The sequence below is a fragment of the Callorhinchus milii genome, unplaced genomic scaffold, assembly GCF_018977255.1.
Source record: "Callorhinchus milii isolate IMCB2004 unplaced genomic scaffold, IMCB_Cmil_1.0 Scaffold4, whole genome shotgun sequence".
Lineage (NCBI taxonomy): Eukaryota > Metazoa > Chordata > Chondrichthyes > Chimaeriformes > Callorhinchidae > Callorhinchus > Callorhinchus milii.
Window position 1 is genome coordinate 7,734,583 of NW_024704745.1, and position 18,760 is coordinate 7,753,342.

Below are 18,760 nucleotides of genomic sequence, written 5' to 3' on the forward strand. Positions count from 1 at the left end.
AAATACACCAATGTTTCCTTACAGCTCTCAATAGATTTCCTCTCGAAACGGGATAGAAAGGCAAACTCTTGTTCCGATCTGTTCATCTTAACCTTAGCAGCATCTCTCTCTCTCTCTTTTTCTCCTTCTGTCTCTCTCTCTCTCTCTCTCTATTGCAAAGGTTGAAAACAAAATGCAAACTCACCCAGAGAGAAGCACCGACCTGCAGTCTTTCCAAGAACCCTTTTTCCTCCAGAGTGAGAGAAATCCAATATATATTTTACATATATATATATATATATATATATATATGTGAGTCCTCTTGATTTTTATTTTCGATTGTTTTTATATAGAAATATATATACTTATATATATATCTATGTGTGTGTATCTAACAGCTCCTTTGGTACTGGGGAAAAAACAGAGAGTGGGATTCAGGGAGGAAAGGGATGGAGAGGGGAAATGGCATTGATCACAAGCTGCAGGTGCTGAAGGGGAAGCTCTGGGGGGACTTTGCACTAGATCTGGGGATGGAGGGATGGAGACGAGCTCTGTTGGCACTCACAACCCTCGTCCTGTGTTGCCCTTCACCAGCTCTGTCTGTCAGCCTTTGCTTACACTTGAAACTGACCCGCTTCCTCCCAACTGCGAGCTGCAGCCCTGATTTTCCTACCTCTCATTGGGCAAGTTGGGGCCAAAAGGCGGAGTCTGACACCATGTGCTTGTGTTAAGTTATTTTTTGTTGTTGTGATAAAAATAATGTTCTTTTTTCTTTTTCTTTCTTTCTTTCTTTCTTTCTTGCTTTCTTTGGACTTGTTCCTTTTCGCTCTCGCACCCCCCCACCCCCTTTATCTCCTCTCTGCTCCTTTGTAATAATTGGTTTCATTATTTAGTTATTTATTTATTTATTTATAATAATAGTAATAATAGCAATAGTGGGCGCATTTGATGCGGCGCCTTATCACGTCGTCGAGACGTCTCAAACCACTTCGCAGAATAGACTGCAAAGTGAATTGATTGCGTATTCCGTGGGCGAAACACGGCGGCCCATTGCGCCCAATGTATGTCCCACAAATAGTTGTGTGTTGAGTGACCAAATATTTTGGGTTTGGATTTTTTTGGGGGGAAGGATTATTACTCCCGGAAAGCGATCCGCTAATCAATTAACAACCAGGTTCATACTTACTGCTAGGTAAACAGAGGCGTGTGGAGTTAGGAAACTCGCCTAAGGTTTTGCCTTACCTGGGAAGCGAACCCGGGTCCTCTCACTTGTGAGAAGAACATGCTAATAATCACTGCGCTACAACAAAAAATTTCCTTTTGTTTCTTTTTCGGATTACTCCTTTCTCGTACCTTATCTCTTTCCTACTTCTTTGTAAGTAGGATAATCATGATAATCCTGGCATTTCGTTATTAACAAAAATTCATTGCATTTGATATAACGCCTTATCACTGAAAGGTCTCAAAGTGCTCATAAGGCCCTATCACATCACTGAGAGGTCTCAATCCATACTGTAATATGGATTGACTGTATATTTTGTCGCTGAAACATGGCAGCCAGTTGCGCACAGCGATATCCCGGAAACAGCCATGAAAAGAGTGATCAATTTTATTTGGCGGATTGTTGGCCAGGATACCAGGAGAAAGAAACTCCCTTATCTTTTTGAATAGTGCCATGGGATCTTTACCGTCTCCTTGAACAGGCAGACGGGGCCTCGGTTTAATGTCTCAAATGTCTCATCCAACAATGCAACACCATCCCAGCGCTACATGAAGAAGTTCTTCCTAAACTCCCAATTCGATCTACCGCTGGCTATCTTTTATTTATGCCTTCTTGTTTTGTACTAAACAACAAAGGAAACAGTCCATTTAACACCCACCTTATTGAATCTGTTCATACTTTTTAAACATCTCCATACAACACAAGTTGCATTTATGTAATACATTTCATGTCAAATAAACAACTCAATCCATTATCAGGTATTTTAAATTAAACTCACTTTACAGCTCTCGCTCTCCACATCCCTTCTCAAGATTTGTCCTGGAGCTCAGTGGTTAGAGTACTCACCTTGCAAGCGAGAGACCTGGGTTCGATTTGAGGCAGGGCGAAACCTTCGGCAAGTTTCCTTACTCCACACGCCTGATACTAATCCATCAAGAAAAAAAACAATAATAATTTGGTGACTCAATCCACAACTGTTTTTGGGACACTGCCAATTGGCTGCCGCGTTTTGCCCACAAAATATACAGTCAAATCACTTTACAATATATTCTGTGAAGCGCTTTGATACGTCTAGAGGATGTGAAAAGTACTATGTCAAATGCAAGAATTATTAGGATTATTAAAATCAGTTTGGATGAAGAAGGCTCTTCTTCAACAACAACAAAATTACATTTATAGAGCGCTTTTCACGTCGGGAGGACGTCCCAAAGCGCTGAACAGTCAGATGTCGGGGTACGAGCATGCGGGAGGGGTGATGTAGGGGTGAGGGAAGGCAGAGAGGTGGGAGGGAGACCAAAGGCATGGTCAAAGAGAAAGGTCTTCAGACCAATCTTGAAGGAGGCAAGGGAGGAAGCGAGGCGAAGGGACCGTGGAATGGAGTTCCAGAGTGTGGGGGCAGAGAGGCTGAAAGCCCGGCCACCGATGGTAGAGCGGGAGACATGGAGCAGACCGGAGCCCGATGAACGGAGGGAGCGGGCAAGTTGGTAGGGAGTCAACAGGTCGGAGAGGTAGGAGGGGGCAAGGTGAGGACGAGGATCTTGAACTCGATCCTCTGTTACTTGACTCTTCCTCACCTGCAAATTAGGTGAGCAGGATGTGTCCCTCCAGGGAGAGAAGAGAGTGCGCATTCCATTCCAACAATCTGGAATTTCCATGTGTATGTGGTTTGGATACTCGTAAGCATGGTGATAGGTTTCCGCATGTATCAGAGACCCTGCTGACCCCCAAAAATGGTTACCCTCTGCTTAAAAAATAAGTATCTGTCTTACTTTGCTCTTTAAGACTAAATTGCCCAACTCTAAACCTATGTCTTCTTGTTCTACTGTTTTGCTGCATCCTAAAGTGTTGATCTGGATTTTGTTTTTCTAATCCAGGTGAGTACAAGACAGGACTGGAGAGGAGAATACGGAGTGGTAGAGGACAGAAAGGAGATAAGAGTTTAAGACAGTAGAGGGGAGTGAGGACAAGAGAGTAGAAGAGAGGAACAGAGGGGATAGGAAAAGAGAGTAAGAAACAGGAGAGGAGAGGATGGAACAATAGAACAAGACAGAAGAGTACAAAGAGGAGAGTAAAATACAATTGCATTAAAATAGCACCTTTCACATCTGGAGGACATCCCGACAATCGAGGATTTGCATCTGAATGTCGCCAGGTGAGTATGGGGGCGATAGGCTCACGGATCTTGGTAGTAATCATTATAATCCTTGCATCTGATATACAGTCTTATCACATCACTGAGATGTCTCAAAGCGCTTCACAGGATATACTGTAAAGTGAATTTACTGTGTATCTTGTGAGAGAAACACAGCAGCCAATTGTGCACAGCAGTGTGGATTCAGTGACCAACGTTTTTTCACTTTTTTTTTGGAGGCATTATTACCCCCTGGAAACCAATCCGCCAATCGACTAACAATCCAGGTTCCTCCTGACCGCTAGGTAAACAGAGGTGTGTGGAGTCACTAAAACCTGGATCACTCCAGGTGACACCTTCCCCCTGACTGAGGTCACACCACCCGCCTACACCTTCCATCAAACCCCTCGACCTAACCGCTATGGTGACTCTCATCTCCCCGTCCCCACTCGGCCTATCCTCTGTACTCCTCTGGAACTTTCCCCTCCTTTGAGCACCTTACTCTTTATCACCCCTCCAACCTTTCCCTCAAAATTCTCCTTATCTACCGCCCCTCCCAAGCCCTCCCCCACCTTCATCCCTGACATCTCCACCCTCCTATCTTCCCTTTTCCTTTGCTCTGAATGCCTCCTCATCATTGGCGATTTCAACCTGCACTTCACCCCCTCCTGCTCTACCTCTGCTGACTTTTCCTCTCTTATCTCCTCCCTCAATCTCTCCCTCCACATCCACTCCACTACCCACATCCGCAGTCACCTCCTCGACCTGGTAATCACTCGGGGCCTCGCTGTCTTGGACCTCACGATCATCAACAAAGCGATCTCGGACCATCACTTCATCTCCCTTAGGGTTAGGGTTAAGATTGAGTCAGAACTCTCAATCCCTCTCCCCACCGCCGCCTCCATTTCATACCGACCCTGGAAAAAAATCTCCCCCACCTCCCTCTCGGCTGCCTTAAGACCATAAGATCATAAGACGTAGGAGCAAGAGTAGGTCTGTCAAACACAAATCGAATAAAAATAAAGTGCAATCGAAACAAGACTTGTCTGTTTTATTGGTTCCATCTTCAAAGATTTGAATAAGCTTGGTCAAGCTTATTTGAATAAGCTTGTAAATCCATGCTGGATTTAATGCTCAATCATAGATTCCTTTCTAGTTGACGAGTTCCTTCGTTATGTATTATAGATTCTAAAACTTGCCCACAACCAATGTTAAAGTGACAGGCCTATAGTTCCTGGATTAGCTCTATCATCCTTTTTTCTAAATGGATATTACATTGGATATTCTCCAGTCCTTTGGCACGAGGACTTTCTCTACAGAATTCTTAAATATATATACTAGAGCCTCAGCTATCTCCTCCCTAGATGCCCTATTGTGTGCAGCCTATTTGGGCCAGGTGCCAGTTTGTTGTTGTTAAACTTGTTCAATTTATTTAATACCTCCCTTAGCCCTATCTTAACTGTTGTGATTTTATACTCTGCCCTTTCTGGTCTTACAACATTTTCTTTATCGTTTTTTCCTTTGTGAGGCAAAATATTAGTTTAGTATGTCCCCCATTTCCTTATTATCTTCTGTGAGCTTATGTTCCTTTTATGTTCCTAACCCTACCGCGGAGACCCTCATACAAGTATTCATAACATCCAGGCTCGGCTACACAAACTACCTGCTTGTCAGCCTCCCCAACTCCTCCCTCCATAAGCTGCAGATCATCCAGAACTCTGCAGCCCGTGTCCTCTCCTGCACCAGGCTCTGCAACCCTATCACCTCGCCCAACTCCACTGGCTTCCCATCATACAAAGGATACAGTTCAAGATCCTGGTCCTCACCTTCAAAGCCCTCTATAGCCTTGCTCATCCCTACCTCTGCGACCTCCTAACACCCTACCAACCTGCCCACTCCAAACGCTCAGTGGGCTCCGGCCTGTTTCCATGTCCCCCGCCTCGCCCGCCCCATCATTGACGGGCAGGCCTTCTGCTACTCTGCCCCCACCCTCTGGAACTCCATCTCGCGCAGACCCTCCGCCTCGCCTGCTCACTTTTATATTGTACCCCTCTCCAATATAAAGCACAAGACCTCATTGGTCTCTTCCCAATATTGCTACCCCACCTCCCCTTTTCCCTTCTCTGTCCTTTCTCAACATTCTACAATATTTAATTGCCAGTCATGTCCAGATTGTTACCATGTTTCTGTCAGTTGCATCCAATGCCTCAGTTTTGATGACTGTCTCCAGTTTTCCCATGTTGTTCCCCATCCTCTGTGTGTTGCAATACTGTCTTCGTGTTATTTTTCATTACACCTCTTTTTTTCCCCATTTACACTCACTTCTCTTCCCTGCATATTTAAATTCCGCTTGCCTCTTCTCAGTCAATTACTTTAAGGTTATTTTATTTTCTGTCAACGGGTCCCTATCCTTCCATTCTCCCCGTCTGATGCTGAGACTCCATTGCAATCCTGAGGATGTCCTTCGTTCAGCGAGAACCGAACTGCTTCATGTACTCCTGCCCTGTCTGGCCCACCATCAGTGAGCAGGCTTTCAGCTTTTCCTCCCCCTGCTCTCTGCAACTCCGTCCCAAAATCGCTCTCTCTCTCCCCCCACCCCCACCCTCCCTCTCTCTCTCCCCTCTTTTAAACCACGTCTCAAAATGTAAATTTTCTACCATGCTTTCGGTCGTGTAATCAGAATAATAGTAATCCTTACGAAGCCCTCCATGGCCTCACCCCACTCTACCTCTGCGACCTCCTAACCCCCTACCAACCCGCCCGATCCCTCCACTCAGTCGGCTCTGTCCAGCTCCATGTCCCCCGACCCACCCACCCCACCATTGGCGGGAGAGCCTTCAGCCACTCTGCCCCCAACCTCTGGAATTCCATTCCCCAATCACTCCACCTCGCTCCCTCCTTAGCCTCCTTCAAGTCCCACCTCAAGATCCTCCTCTTCGACCCCTTCCCCTCTCCTCCCTTCTCCCCCCCCTGACCCCAGTTCGGGTCTGAAATGCTGTACACTGTCAGCGCCTTGGGACGTCCTCCCGACGTGAAAGGCGCTATACAAATGTAATCTTGTTGTTGTTGTTGTTTGTCACGTGGTTAAGGCGTCTCAAATCCCTTCACAAAATATATTGTAAAGTCAATTGACTATACATTTTGTGGACGAAACGCTTTCCCCTTCCGAACCCCTGCTTGGCTCCCAACCCAGCTCAGGTGCGTATCCGCTGTGAAAGGCACTGGGTAAAATGTAAGTGGTAACAGCATTTGATACCCTCCAGTGGACCAAACCCATAACTGCACAAATACATGTTAATCGAATCTTGTAAACCCACTCCGTCCTTCAAACCAACAGCAGCAGCAACCCTCCTTGTGTCACGCAACAACCCACCTCCTCCCGCACCGACACAGACCATTTCAAACCTCCGTCATCACACCCCAAAGCCTCCCGCAGACCTCTATAGCCTCCCTCCAGACACCCCCCCCACTTTAGACATATTGGCTCCTTCTTAACCTGCCCTCACAAACCCCAAATAATATCTCTTCATTCCATTCGGTATTGTGGCTTCTCCTGTCGAAAGGCCGTCTCAAAACCCCTTCACGGGATGTCCTGTAAATTGGAGTCACAAAGTATTTTGTGGCTGAACGTGCGCAGAGCAAAGGTCCCACAAATGGCTCACGCGCGAAGAAGAACCAGCTACTTGGGCAACGTACCTCAAAGCGCACGTGACACTCAGCACATCAGCATTTTCAGGGGAGTTATGGGAAACACTGAGACACAGCCCCCTCACCCTCCGCCTTTCTCAGTGTTGAGCCATTCTTACCTTCGCAATCTTCTTCTTTAGAACTTGTTTAAGGTCTCACCCTGCGATCTGAAGATCCAGACATAAGACTTCAGTGGGTCTTTCCCCTCTGAGGTTGACTGAAACTAGGCGTCAAATTTTGGTGAGATCAGGTGGTTTATCACAAGCAAGAGGTCCCAGGTTCGATTTCAGGGTCGGGCGAAACATTAGGCAAGTTTCCTTACTCCACACGTCTGTTTACCTAGCATTAAGTAGGAACCCGGTTGTAAGTTGATTAGCAGATTGCTTTTCCTGGGGGTAATAAACCCTTCAAAAATAAAATTTAATTNAAAAAAATGTGGTCACTTAATCTACAACTGTTTGTGGAACACTGCTGTATGCAATTGCCTGCGTGGTTCGCCTACAAAATATACAGGCAATTTACTTTACAGTGCATTCTGTTAAGGGCTTTGAGACATCTAACATTGTGATAAGGTGCTACCTCAAATCAAACTGTACATACTTCATCAATACATTACATTGCTGGGCTTCACAATATCTCTCTAAATGTCCATGGTTATTACCCTTTATTAAGCCATTCAAGGATGTGGAGGATATGCAGGAAGAGATTGATGATATCCAACTACAGGTTAATTGAAGCCAGAATGTACTTTTCAGGTGATAGTTTGTTCATCAGTCAGTGTTAAAACCAGAGAAGAGAGCTCCTGCAGCTGCAAGCATGTTGCAGTGAAACAGAGTTGAAGGTGTTATTGTCAAAAGCAATATTCAGCTATATCAAATGGGAGGATTATTATTATTGTTATTCTCCGATTCATCATGAAAACCTGACTCTGCACTCCTAACATAATACTTTAGGAAATTTATTTCACAATTTCAATTAGGAACCGAAGCAAAGAATTGTAACAACAGAAGTTGCTGGGAATACTCAGCAGGTCAGGCAGCATCTATGGAGAAAGAAAAGTGAGTAAACGTTTCGGGTCCACGACCCTTCGTCAGAACAGGACGTAAATTTTTGTACCAAAGAGTTGTATTTGTGTTGTGTGTGTTTGTCTGCGTGTGTGTATGTGGGGAGGTGGGTGGGGAGAAGGGAGTTTTCAGTTCTGTTACTGATACAAAGGGTAAAGCTAAGCTAAACTCTACCAGTCATTAGAAAATGTCTTAAAAACTGGAGAGTAGTTGCATTGTCTGTGTGATCCTGACCGAGAATCACTCAAATAAAATAGGTCACTCGCTCCATGGCTGTCTGTGGGGCATTGCTGTGCGTAAATTGGCTACCAGATTCTTCCTCAAAATGAACAGTCATGCCACTTTACAGTATATCCTTCTCTCGTATCAAGTTCAGTGAATCAATTCAGCACTCTGAGACTCTCATGTATCCTGCATGATATAAATGCAAGGTTGTTGCTGATTATACAGTTGTTTATATTCTTGTCCTGTTTGAAAATAAATAACACATTTAGTTCAACGGAAAACTAACCAATGCAACAGTATAACAAATGGGGAAAGTTGGGATGGGAAGGATCAACATTCTGTACTTGGTTGGTATCATACATTAAAGCAGCATTCTCAGCAAAATGTAAACTGTTTTATATGCTATAGAAATATATTCAGCCACCCTAAAACAAATATTTTCGATTACTTACTCAGAAAAACCCAGGCGGGATCAGAATCCACAGCCAAAACGGCTGCAAGACAAATAGCATTCTTTGGAAATCAGCTCAGATTTTTGAAATTGGTTGAGATCCGACTTTTAAAACATTGATGGTAATTTAGTGCCTTTCAGATCAGTGCCAGAATGGAACGAAAACCCTTGAGAAAAAAGGATTAATTTCAGGTTGGATTTCATGCCAATGTTATTATTCATGGCTGCCAGTGTAACCTCATGAGATCACCAATTCAGCATGTGAAATGTCATAAAAGGATTAAAACTTTTCAAACACATTTCGAATCGTTCCCCCGCACTTTAAGTACCACTGCCACCCACCACACTCCTCAGCTCTCCCCCCCTTAGTTCAGGTGCCCAATCAGCTGCTTTGAAGTGTCCTTCCAACATAAGCACTACAATATACAGTCACTACACTTTACAGTAAATCATGTGAAGCGCTTTGAGACATCCTCCTGATGCAAGGATGATTATTGTTAAAGAATATGACCAATTCCTTTACCGTGCGTAATGAGCTGCTGTGTTTCACCCACAAAATTTACAGTAAATCACGTGACGCGCTTTGAGAAGTCTCGAAGATGTAATAAGGAGTTATATCAAATGCAAGGATTATTATTATTATTAACACACCTGCTGTGTAAATATTAGCCTTGTTTTCTTTTAAAATGTAGCCCTTTTTTTCACTCTGCTGAATGCCTACAAAAACTACATGACAGTACTAAATTGTCTGAAAATCAATTGAGCAGTGAACATGTGATAAAGCAGAACTGCAAAAATGCAAGTTAATTTTCTTTCTAACAAGAGCACAAAGTTGTATTTTTTTTTAAATGCCTTATGTGAAAACTTAAGAGCAAGAGGGCAATCCAAAAGTCTTTGCAGTACATACAAGTACTTTACTTCAAATTTGACTGTATAGTCCTAGTCAAAGACGATCTATGCACAATCATTACTATTCAGCCTCCTCCTTTAGATTAGGATCACCCAAAATGAAAACAATTCTGCCTGAAAGGAGGCTGGGCCACCACTGACTGGCTCTGTGATATCCGCATAATAACATGGGCACAAAGGGAAACTGAACAGAGAGAGGCAGAGGATGTGTGCTTCAAGTACTGTAAATTTTAATTACTTTCGTGTCATTCTTAGCGACTGAAGCACACTTAACACACTGAAGCACTTCTTGTTTACTCTGTGAGATCTTAAACAGTATCCGTACTAAACCACAAAGCTCGATTAAGCTAGTGCCGTGACGCAAGGAAGGATGTTACGTGTTTTCTTTGACTCAGGACGTTTTGTCGCTAGAGTTTAATCAGCTGAAACCACACAGTTTGCCATCGAGACCAGTGTCTGGGCAAGCTTCCCATCTAGAGCAAGGCTCCCACTGCATGTCCAGCTACAACCACTCAGCTGTTAGAGCTTTGGTTGCAGGGTTGAAAAGAAGCGAGTGAGAAAAATGCGACTTGTGACTGGTCTGCCCCTCCAAGTCTTGCCAACTAGCCAGGCTGGCTGGTCTGACATCAGCAGTGCCTTGGAGTTCTGTTGAGGCACTTGGCTCAGGAACCGTAATACATCACAGAGCACTAAGTAATATCAACGCTCTGTTGAAGCCATCCCCCTCCACCCCCCACTAGACGCTTCTTTACTTCCAGCACTGACAGCAAAACCACGTGTACGACTACAGAAAAGAGAAAAAAAAAATGTACAATTTTATTTTTTTTACATTAAATCTAGATTAATTACAGACATAATACAGGAAGTTGAAATGGTTGACGCTCATCAGTCTTAAGCTTTGATAGAACAGTCAAGTTAGATCAACTACAGCACAAGATATAGAAGTAGCTTAGGATGTACAGTAGTTTTACTTAACTGCAGAGCTTTCAACAGAAATGGACTTGCAGATAAAAAGTGAGTTCAACAAGCTGACACAAATCACAACACAGTTCATGGATGTGGCATCAGTTTGTTAGTTCAGCAAACTGTGTGTCATTGGATCATCCCAGCAGCATTAGGAAAGTGCGGGAGAATGAGGGAGAGATAGAGAGAGAGAAAAAGAACTCGACCCAAAGGATTAAGTTGGTTGTCAACGAACAATTCAACGAACAAATTATTGGTGAAGTCCAGGCATCCGTCACTTCTTCAAATCCCGACCTTTTTTCATTGAGCAGGAACTGTGTTAGCCCTCATTCTGCAAAGACACTAGCTTTTCTTCCACAATAGCCAGCCTCTCAATCATCATATTGAGCACAGTTTGGGACTTTTGGAAAAGAAAAGGTACAATAAGGCTTATTTGTGAGAACCGGTATATGGGTATATGGAATGCAGCATAAAACAGACAGCAGACATTTTTACATATCTATGAATACTGAAACTTGCGTTTAGCAACTTTCATTATAATAACCCTTGCATTTGATATAACACGTTTCACATCTTCGAGACGTCTCGAGGGGCTTCACAGAATATACTGTAAAGTGAATTGACTGTGGGCGAAACATGGCAGGCAAATTGCGTACAGCAGTGTCCCACAAACAGTCGTGGATTGTTTTATTATTGTTTTTTTGCTGGAGGGATTATTATCAGGCGTGTGGAGTCAGGAAACTTGCCCAATGTTTCACCCTGCCGGGAATCAAACCCCGGTCTCTTGCTTGTGAGGCGAGTGCTCTAACCACTCAGCTACAGGACACCACAATTGTCAGGAGGTTTCAAAACTCTTTACAGGATTATGACGTAAAAAGTAGTAACTGTGTTTTGAAGCCAATTTGAGCACAGCAATGTCCCGCAAACAGCAATGAAGTGAATGACCAAATTTTGGAGGGAGTCAGGGGAAAGGAGGGGATTGTTGCCCAGTACATGAGGAAAAACTCTTTTCTCTTTTCGACTAGTCCCATAGGATCTTTAACGTCCGTCTGAACATGCAGACAGGGCCTCGGTTTAACATCTCATCCGAATGACGTCGCCTCCAATGATGTTGCACACCCCTTAACTGTAGTAAAGAAACATTTTGTGGTTCAGTCATAACAATATGTGTGTCAACCTGGCTCAGTGGGTAGCACTCTCGCCTCTGAGTCAGAAGCATGTGGGTTCGAGCCTCACATCATGTCTTGGAATCACACGGTCAAAGATGACACTCCAATGCAATTGGAGGATGCCATCCTTCAGATAACTGCCTGTTCCCATAGCACTATTTGAAAGAGAAGGAAGGTTCTCGGGTGTCCTGGACAACAATCCCCCAAATAAAATTGGTCATTCAGTTAAAGGCAGTGGGTGGATCATTACTGTATACAATTGGCTGCCCGGTTCGCCCACAAAAACACAGTCACGACACTATATACAGTCAATTCACTTTACAGTAAATTCTGCGAAGCACTTTGAGACGTCTAGAAGACGTGAAAAGCGCTATATCAAATACAAGGATTATTATATTATTATTAATATGAAAGGTGCTATACCAAACGCAAGGTTCATTACTATTATAAAAGATTTTCTGACCACATTTTACGAGGTTCATATTTCAGAAATGCGTTCTGCCAAAAGAAATGTATGTCTAAAGTCAATTTAAGAAAATCTGCAGTTTATTCACGATTAGCTTTCCAGTAAATTCATAGAAGCGTAGAATATTACAGCACAGAAGAAGGCCATTCGGCCCATTGTGTCTGTGCCCGCTCTTTGGAAGAGCCACCCAATCAGTTCCACTCCCCTGCTCTTTCCCCATATCCCTGCAATTTTTTTCCTTTTGAAGTACCTATTTAATTCCTTTTTGAAAGTTGTGATTGAATCTGTTCCCACCACCCTTTCAGGCAGTGCATTCCATTCCAGTCTTCAGCTTCAAAGGAAAATACCCATCACGAGTTTTATACTTCAACTGGAACGTGAACCAGTTGTTTGACAAAAGCAAAAATACAGAGAATCCCAGAATAATCTTCAAATGACTCCTTTACTTGAAGTTGTATTAAAATAGCATGCACCCAAACCATTTACCTTTGCTAGTTCTTCAAGGATGGTAGTCCGAGTTTCAAAAGTAATGGGTTCGCGTATCTCTTCTAACCTCTCATTATTTCCAGTGGAGCCAAATGTATAACTTTAAAAAGGAGGGTGGGGAAACAAAGACCATAATTTACATTTGGCAAAACAGGTAGAATATTGTCAAGATGTCATTTACAGTCTAATCCCGTTTACGTGACTATTTTATTAAATGGCGCTGGATCACTACATAGATTTACATAGGACAACACTTTGAAAGTACATCTTACAACGTCTACCACTTTCTTTCGATAGCTCGTTCTCTACATTTGAGAATGTCACTGAAGTGAAAACGCGCAGCTTAAAAATGACAAAATTTAACTGCAATATTTGTGGGCTGAGAGCTCCTTCAACCGGCAAAATATTAATACCTTACCACATTACCAAAGTGATCTGCCAAGTTTTTCTATACACCTGGATTTGGGTTTGATCTGAGACAGCTTAATTTAAACCAGGTAGCTTCCAAATACAAAGCACTGGTAAGCCTCATGGCTCTCACAGTAATACAATGGATTAAACGGCATCCTCCTGGGATATAGCTCCAACCTGCTCTACGTCCCCTGCTCTGCCCACCCCTCCATCAGTGATTGGGCCTTCAGCCTTTAAGCCCCCACCCTTTGGAACTCCATCCCAGTCTCTTTGCCTCACTCCCTCCCTTGCCTCCATCAAGGCCAGTCTCAAGACCCTCCTCTTCGACCGCGCCTTTGGACACCCTCCTACCTCTGCCCTCCACCCTGATACCAAGCCCCAGCTCGAGTCCAAATCCCTGACTGTCCAACGCCTTGGGATGTCCTCCTGACGTGCACGGCGCTGTGCAAATATAATTTGTTGTTGTTGTTGGATTACTGCGGATCTGCCAGCGTTTACCAGTCGTGCCTCCTCAGAGCCACTTCAATGGCAGCAGCCCCCGCTTACCTTCCCACCTCTGTCCTCTGAATAGTTTTTCAGTCTCATTTTAATCAATGAAAGTATTCAAACCCAGACTGGTCCCAAGTTTAATGCCCAACTGATTTGAGTTTACCTGGGATGATATAAATTTTACATTGGACACATAACTATGTTTTATTGTTACAGGGTAACTAAGATCTGATTTTTTTTTGCTTATTACTTACCTGGTAATGTGCTGTACATATAAGCAATACAAATTCCTTCTGAAATCAAGGTGGATCGGTGTGCAGACATACTTTTTACCCAGTATCATAGCACAGCCAGAACATGTTAACAACACATAGATACTGGCGGGAGAGAGAAGGGGAGAAACATTAGTAGCACTAGAAACATTTAATAATAATAATAATAATAATCCTTGCATTTGATATAGCGCTTTTCACGTCGGGAGGACGTCCCAAAGCGCTTTACAGAATAGACTGTAAAGTGAATTGACTGTATATTTGTGGGCGAACGCGGCAGCCAATTGCGCACAGCAATGTCCCACAAACAGTCGTAGATTGAAAATGACCAATTTATTATTGTTTTATTTTGGAGGGATTATTATTAGGCTCTGTGTGGAGTAAGGAAACTTGCCCAAGGTTTCGCCCTGCCTGGAATTGAACTCAGGTCTCTCGCTTGCAAAGCGAGTGCTCTAACCACTGAGCTACAGGACTCCACAATAATTTGCACAGGCTTAAGTTTGAAACTGCAGAGCCGGATGTAGCATTGTGCTTGTAAAACACCATTTCAATCATGGTAAGGTTGGTGATGCATTGGTGCAATCGCTCACTCCCAATAGTTTCAGATAGTTTCTGCCTAACCCTGAAGAGACTTTTCTGTGGGAGCAAAGTGATCTTCCATTGCTAAGTTACACTTCAAATGAATTGGGTTAATTTCTTCCCACAAGAGGCAGTGTTTTAGCTGACGATTCCCTCTCCAGGCTAACCAGATCGTGTCTCATTAATTACATTACATTCTACCTTAGAAAGATGGGGTTGAAAGGTAATTAGGTATGAGACTGCCTTCATCCACTGGAATATTGTGGGGCACGTTTGGGGAGGGGGCGAGGGGCAGAGGATAGGGAAAACGATTGACCAAGCAATAAACATCCCTGGGAAAACAAAAACAAACAAAATGGGTCATTATCACCTCATGGCTGTTTGTGGGACATTCTTGTGTTCAAAATGGCTGCTGCGTTTGCTTACAAAATGCACTGTCAATTACACGTTACAGCATATGCTGTGCAGAAGTGCTTTGAGATGTCCTCCCAATGAGAAAGGCCCAATACCAAAGGCAAGGATTCTTATTCCTATTACTATTATTAGTGTATACTCACCAACCAGAGTCAGATGACGTGTCTACCTTCCTCTCAGTGTCCACTATGACATTTTGTGTGATGTCTATAAAAATATAGCAGTTACTTGTTCATAAATTTCACGATTTGAATAATAGCCATGAAACACAATAAAGGGCATTGCCAGCCATCCTCCTGGGAAAATCTGGTCTGCTCTGCCGGTCAAATGCACCCAAAGGAATGAGAATAGGGTGCCTTTTTCCTTATTCCATGCTTATTAACTTTTTTTGGTTTCAAGCACATTCGTAAAATAAAGATTTTTCACTTCATTCAAACCCATTTGCATGATCTCGATATATTCAGTTACACACTATTTATATATAGTTTCACACTGTATATATATTTACACTGTATATATAGTTACACACCATGTATATATATATATTTACACTGTATATAGTTACACACTGTGTACATATATAGTTACACTGTGTATGTATATATATATAGTTACACACTGTGTGTATAGTTACACACCATGTATATATATTTACACTATATATAGTTACACACTGTGTACATATATAGTTACACTGTGTATGTATATATATAGTTACACACTGTATATATAGTTACACATTGTGTATATAGATAGTTACACTCCGTGTATATATATTTACACTATATATAGTTACACATTGTGTGTATATCAGTTAAACACCGTGTATATATATTTACACTGTATACATATTTACTGTATATATAGTTACATGCTGTATACATATACAATTACACATCATGTATATATATTTACACTGTAGATATAGTTCCACACTGTGTATATAGTTACACACCATGTATATATATTTACACTGTATATATAGTTACACATTGTGTGTATATCAGTTAAACACCGTGTATATATATTTACACTGTATATATATTTACTGTATATATAGTTACATGTTGTATACATATACAATTACACATCATGTATATATATTTACACTGTAGATATAGTTCCACACTGTGTATATAGTTACACACTGTGTATATATTTATACTGTATATAGTTACACAGTGTATATATAGTTACACTGTTTATATAGTTACACACTGTGTATATATATTTACACTGTGTATATAGTTACACACTGTGTATGTACAGTTACACACTGTGTATATAGTTACACACTGTGTATATACAGTTACACACTGTATATACAGTTACACACTGTACATACAGTTACACACTGTGTATATAGTTACACACTGTGTACATACAGTTACACGCTGTGTATATACAGTTACACACTGTGTACATACAGTTACACACTGTGTACATACAGTTACACACTGTGTATATAGTTACACACTGTGTATATAGTTACACACTGTGTACATACAGTTACACACTGTGTACATACAGTTACACACTGTGTACATACAGTTACACACTGTGTACATACAGTTACACACCGGCGGCGATGTTTTCACGCGGCGATGTTTTGTGCCACAATGAAACCTCAGCCGCGGCTCTCAGTCTTTTAAGTGACCGAAGGTACTGACTTTTCAGGCAAATCACCCTCTCTGCGGAATCCCAGCCGCTCCAGGCCAGGGAGTCTCCCGCCGGGAGCCGGCACTGCGCGCACAGGAACACGATGGGCAACTCGCCGCCGCAGTCGGTGAAGGTGAAGGTGGCGGAGGCGGAGCTCGGCTCCAGCTCGTCCTCATCCGTGAGACTGGTCAAATCCACGGTCCTTCCCGCCATCTTTCAAAGCTCACGGCCCCGAGCATGCGCACTCGCTCCCGCGCCCGCTCGCTCCCTGACAACCGAGCATGCGCACTCGCTCCCTGACAACCGAGCATGCGCACTCACTCGCTCCCTGACAACCGAGCATGCGCACTCACTCGCTCCCTGACAACCGAGCATGCGCACTCCCTCACTCACGCACTGACAACCGAGCATGCGCACTCCCTCCCTCCCTCCCTCCCTCGCTCACTGACTGAGGCTCCAGCCACCGAGCATGCGCACAGGAGCTGCAGGTGCTCATACACAGCAAAAGCAGCAATAATTACAGTATTAATAATAATAATCCCTGCATTTGCATTTCACAGGATTTTTACTGTGAAGGGCCGTGACGGTGTGTGTTGTGGTGCGAAACGGCGGCAGCCACGTCCCACACGGAGAGAGTGCCCAATCGCACCTGTGGGATGGTTGGCCGGGACCTCGGGGGCAATCGATCCCCGTCTCGCCTCGAGTAGTGCCGTGGGATCCTTAACGTCCGCTTGAACCTCAGTGTAACGTCTGACCTGAAGGCCGGCACCTCCGACAATGCAAACCCCCACCTCCGTGAATCGACTGTATATTTGTGGGCGAACGCGGCAGCCAATTGCGCACAGCAATGTCCCACAAACAGTCGTAGATTGAAAATGACCAATTTATTATTGTTTTTGGTTTTGGAGGGATTATTATTAGGCTCTGTGTGGAGTAAGGAAACTTGCCCAAGGTTTCGCCCTCTGCCTGGAATTGAACTCAGGTCTCTCACTTGCAAAGCGAGTGCTCTAACCACTGAGCTACAGGACTCCACATGGCCGTTTGTGGGACATTGCTGTGCGCAAAGCGGTTGCCGCGTTTTGACGACAAAATACGCAGTCACTACACTTTACAGTAAATCACGTGAGGGGCTTTCAGAGGTTTGAATAGTGTGATACAGTGGTAAATCAAATGCAACGATTATTATCAATATAAACCCGGCTAATGGAGAGAAAGACACCAAGCTTTTTTGAAACGAGCATTGTTTCCGTATGTTTACCTGAACACAAGCAGATGGTGCATAATCATATAATAATAATAATCCTTGCATTTGATATAGCGCTTTTCACGTCTTCTCGATGTCTCAAAGCGCTTCACAGAATAGACTGTAAAGTGAATTGACCGTATATTTGTGGGCGAAACGCGGCAGCCAATTGCAATGTCCCACAAACAGTTGTGGATTGAAAATGACCAATTTATTATTGTTTTGTTTTGGAGGAATTATTATTAGGCGTATGGAGTAAGGAAACTTGCCCAAGGTTTCGCCCCGACTGGAATTGAACTCAGGTCTCTCGCTTGCAAAGCGAGTGCTCTAACCGCTGAGCTACAGGACTCCATAGTCCTGTACATGAATTAATAACACAAAAAATGAGATAAGTAATAACCTCGAATTTATAATTGGTTGAGCAAAAGCAGCAGCCAATCTGCACAGTCACATTCCGCAAAAGTAAATCAACTTACCAATCATTCGAATTTTTCTTTGGGAGTGATGAACTTAGTTGAATTTTCACATCACAACAAGGGGAGGAAAGACAACAAGGGAGTAAAAATTTAAAAGCTGACTGCTGTCGTTGAGTAAATAAGATTAGACCCCAGACAAGTTAGAAAAAAAAACATACTTTTTGGCATGTTTTGAGCAATTCTGGAATACAGGTTTATTCAGAATCTACAGAATGGCAGTCAGCTGTTGACTGCATTACTGCTGTTTCACATGACATGAGAATATAAGAATTACCCAGGGGTATATGTGCGGGAGATGAAGGGGCCACTCCAGAGAATACTCCAGCTGCAATATTTATTTTAACAAATTTCCAGCATAGTAATAACACATTATGTTTCTTTAACCCTTGAAGCTCAAATGTCTTTCACAGTAGCAACTTTTTAAAGAAAATCAATTGTTTCCAAAATAGGCTCAAAACATTCTTG

The 18,760-nt window shown here is 43.1% G+C and overlaps 1 protein-coding gene across 1 annotated transcript; it reads right to left on the reverse strand.

Annotated features, from left to right (window-relative positions):
- Nucleotides 1–10,471: 10,471 nt before the first annotated feature.
- On the reverse strand, nt 10,472–16,870 carry mis18a (MIS18 kinetochore protein A). The gene is made up of 5 exons (XM_007903551.2): nt 16,588–16,870; nt 15,061–15,124; nt 13,907–14,029; nt 12,753–12,852; nt 10,472–11,031 (listed from the first exon to the last, which is right to left on the reverse strand). The coding sequence occupies exons 1-5, from the start codon at nt 16,787–16,789 to the stop codon at nt 10,951–10,953; spliced, it is 570 nt and encodes a 189-aa protein (XP_007901742.1). The 5' UTR covers nt 16,790–16,870; the 3' UTR covers nt 10,472–10,950.
- Nucleotides 16,871–18,760: the final 1,890 nt, after the last annotated feature.

What these genes read in the sequence shown, in the direction of transcription:
- mis18a (XM_007903551.2), bottom strand. Translation starts at nt 16,789, where the DNA reads ATGGCGGGAAGGACCGTGGATTTGACCAGTCTCACGGATGAGGACGAG. An exon ending in GAGGGTGATTTGCCTGAAAA is followed by an intron (nt 15,125 to 16,587) that starts GTCAGTACCTTC and finishes ATATTTTTATAG; the next exon opens with ACATCACACAAAATGTCATA. An exon ending in TATGTACAGCACATTACCAG is followed by an intron (nt 12,853 to 13,906) that starts GTAAGTAATAAG and finishes TCCTTTTTAAAG; the next exon opens with TTATACATTTGGCTCCACTG.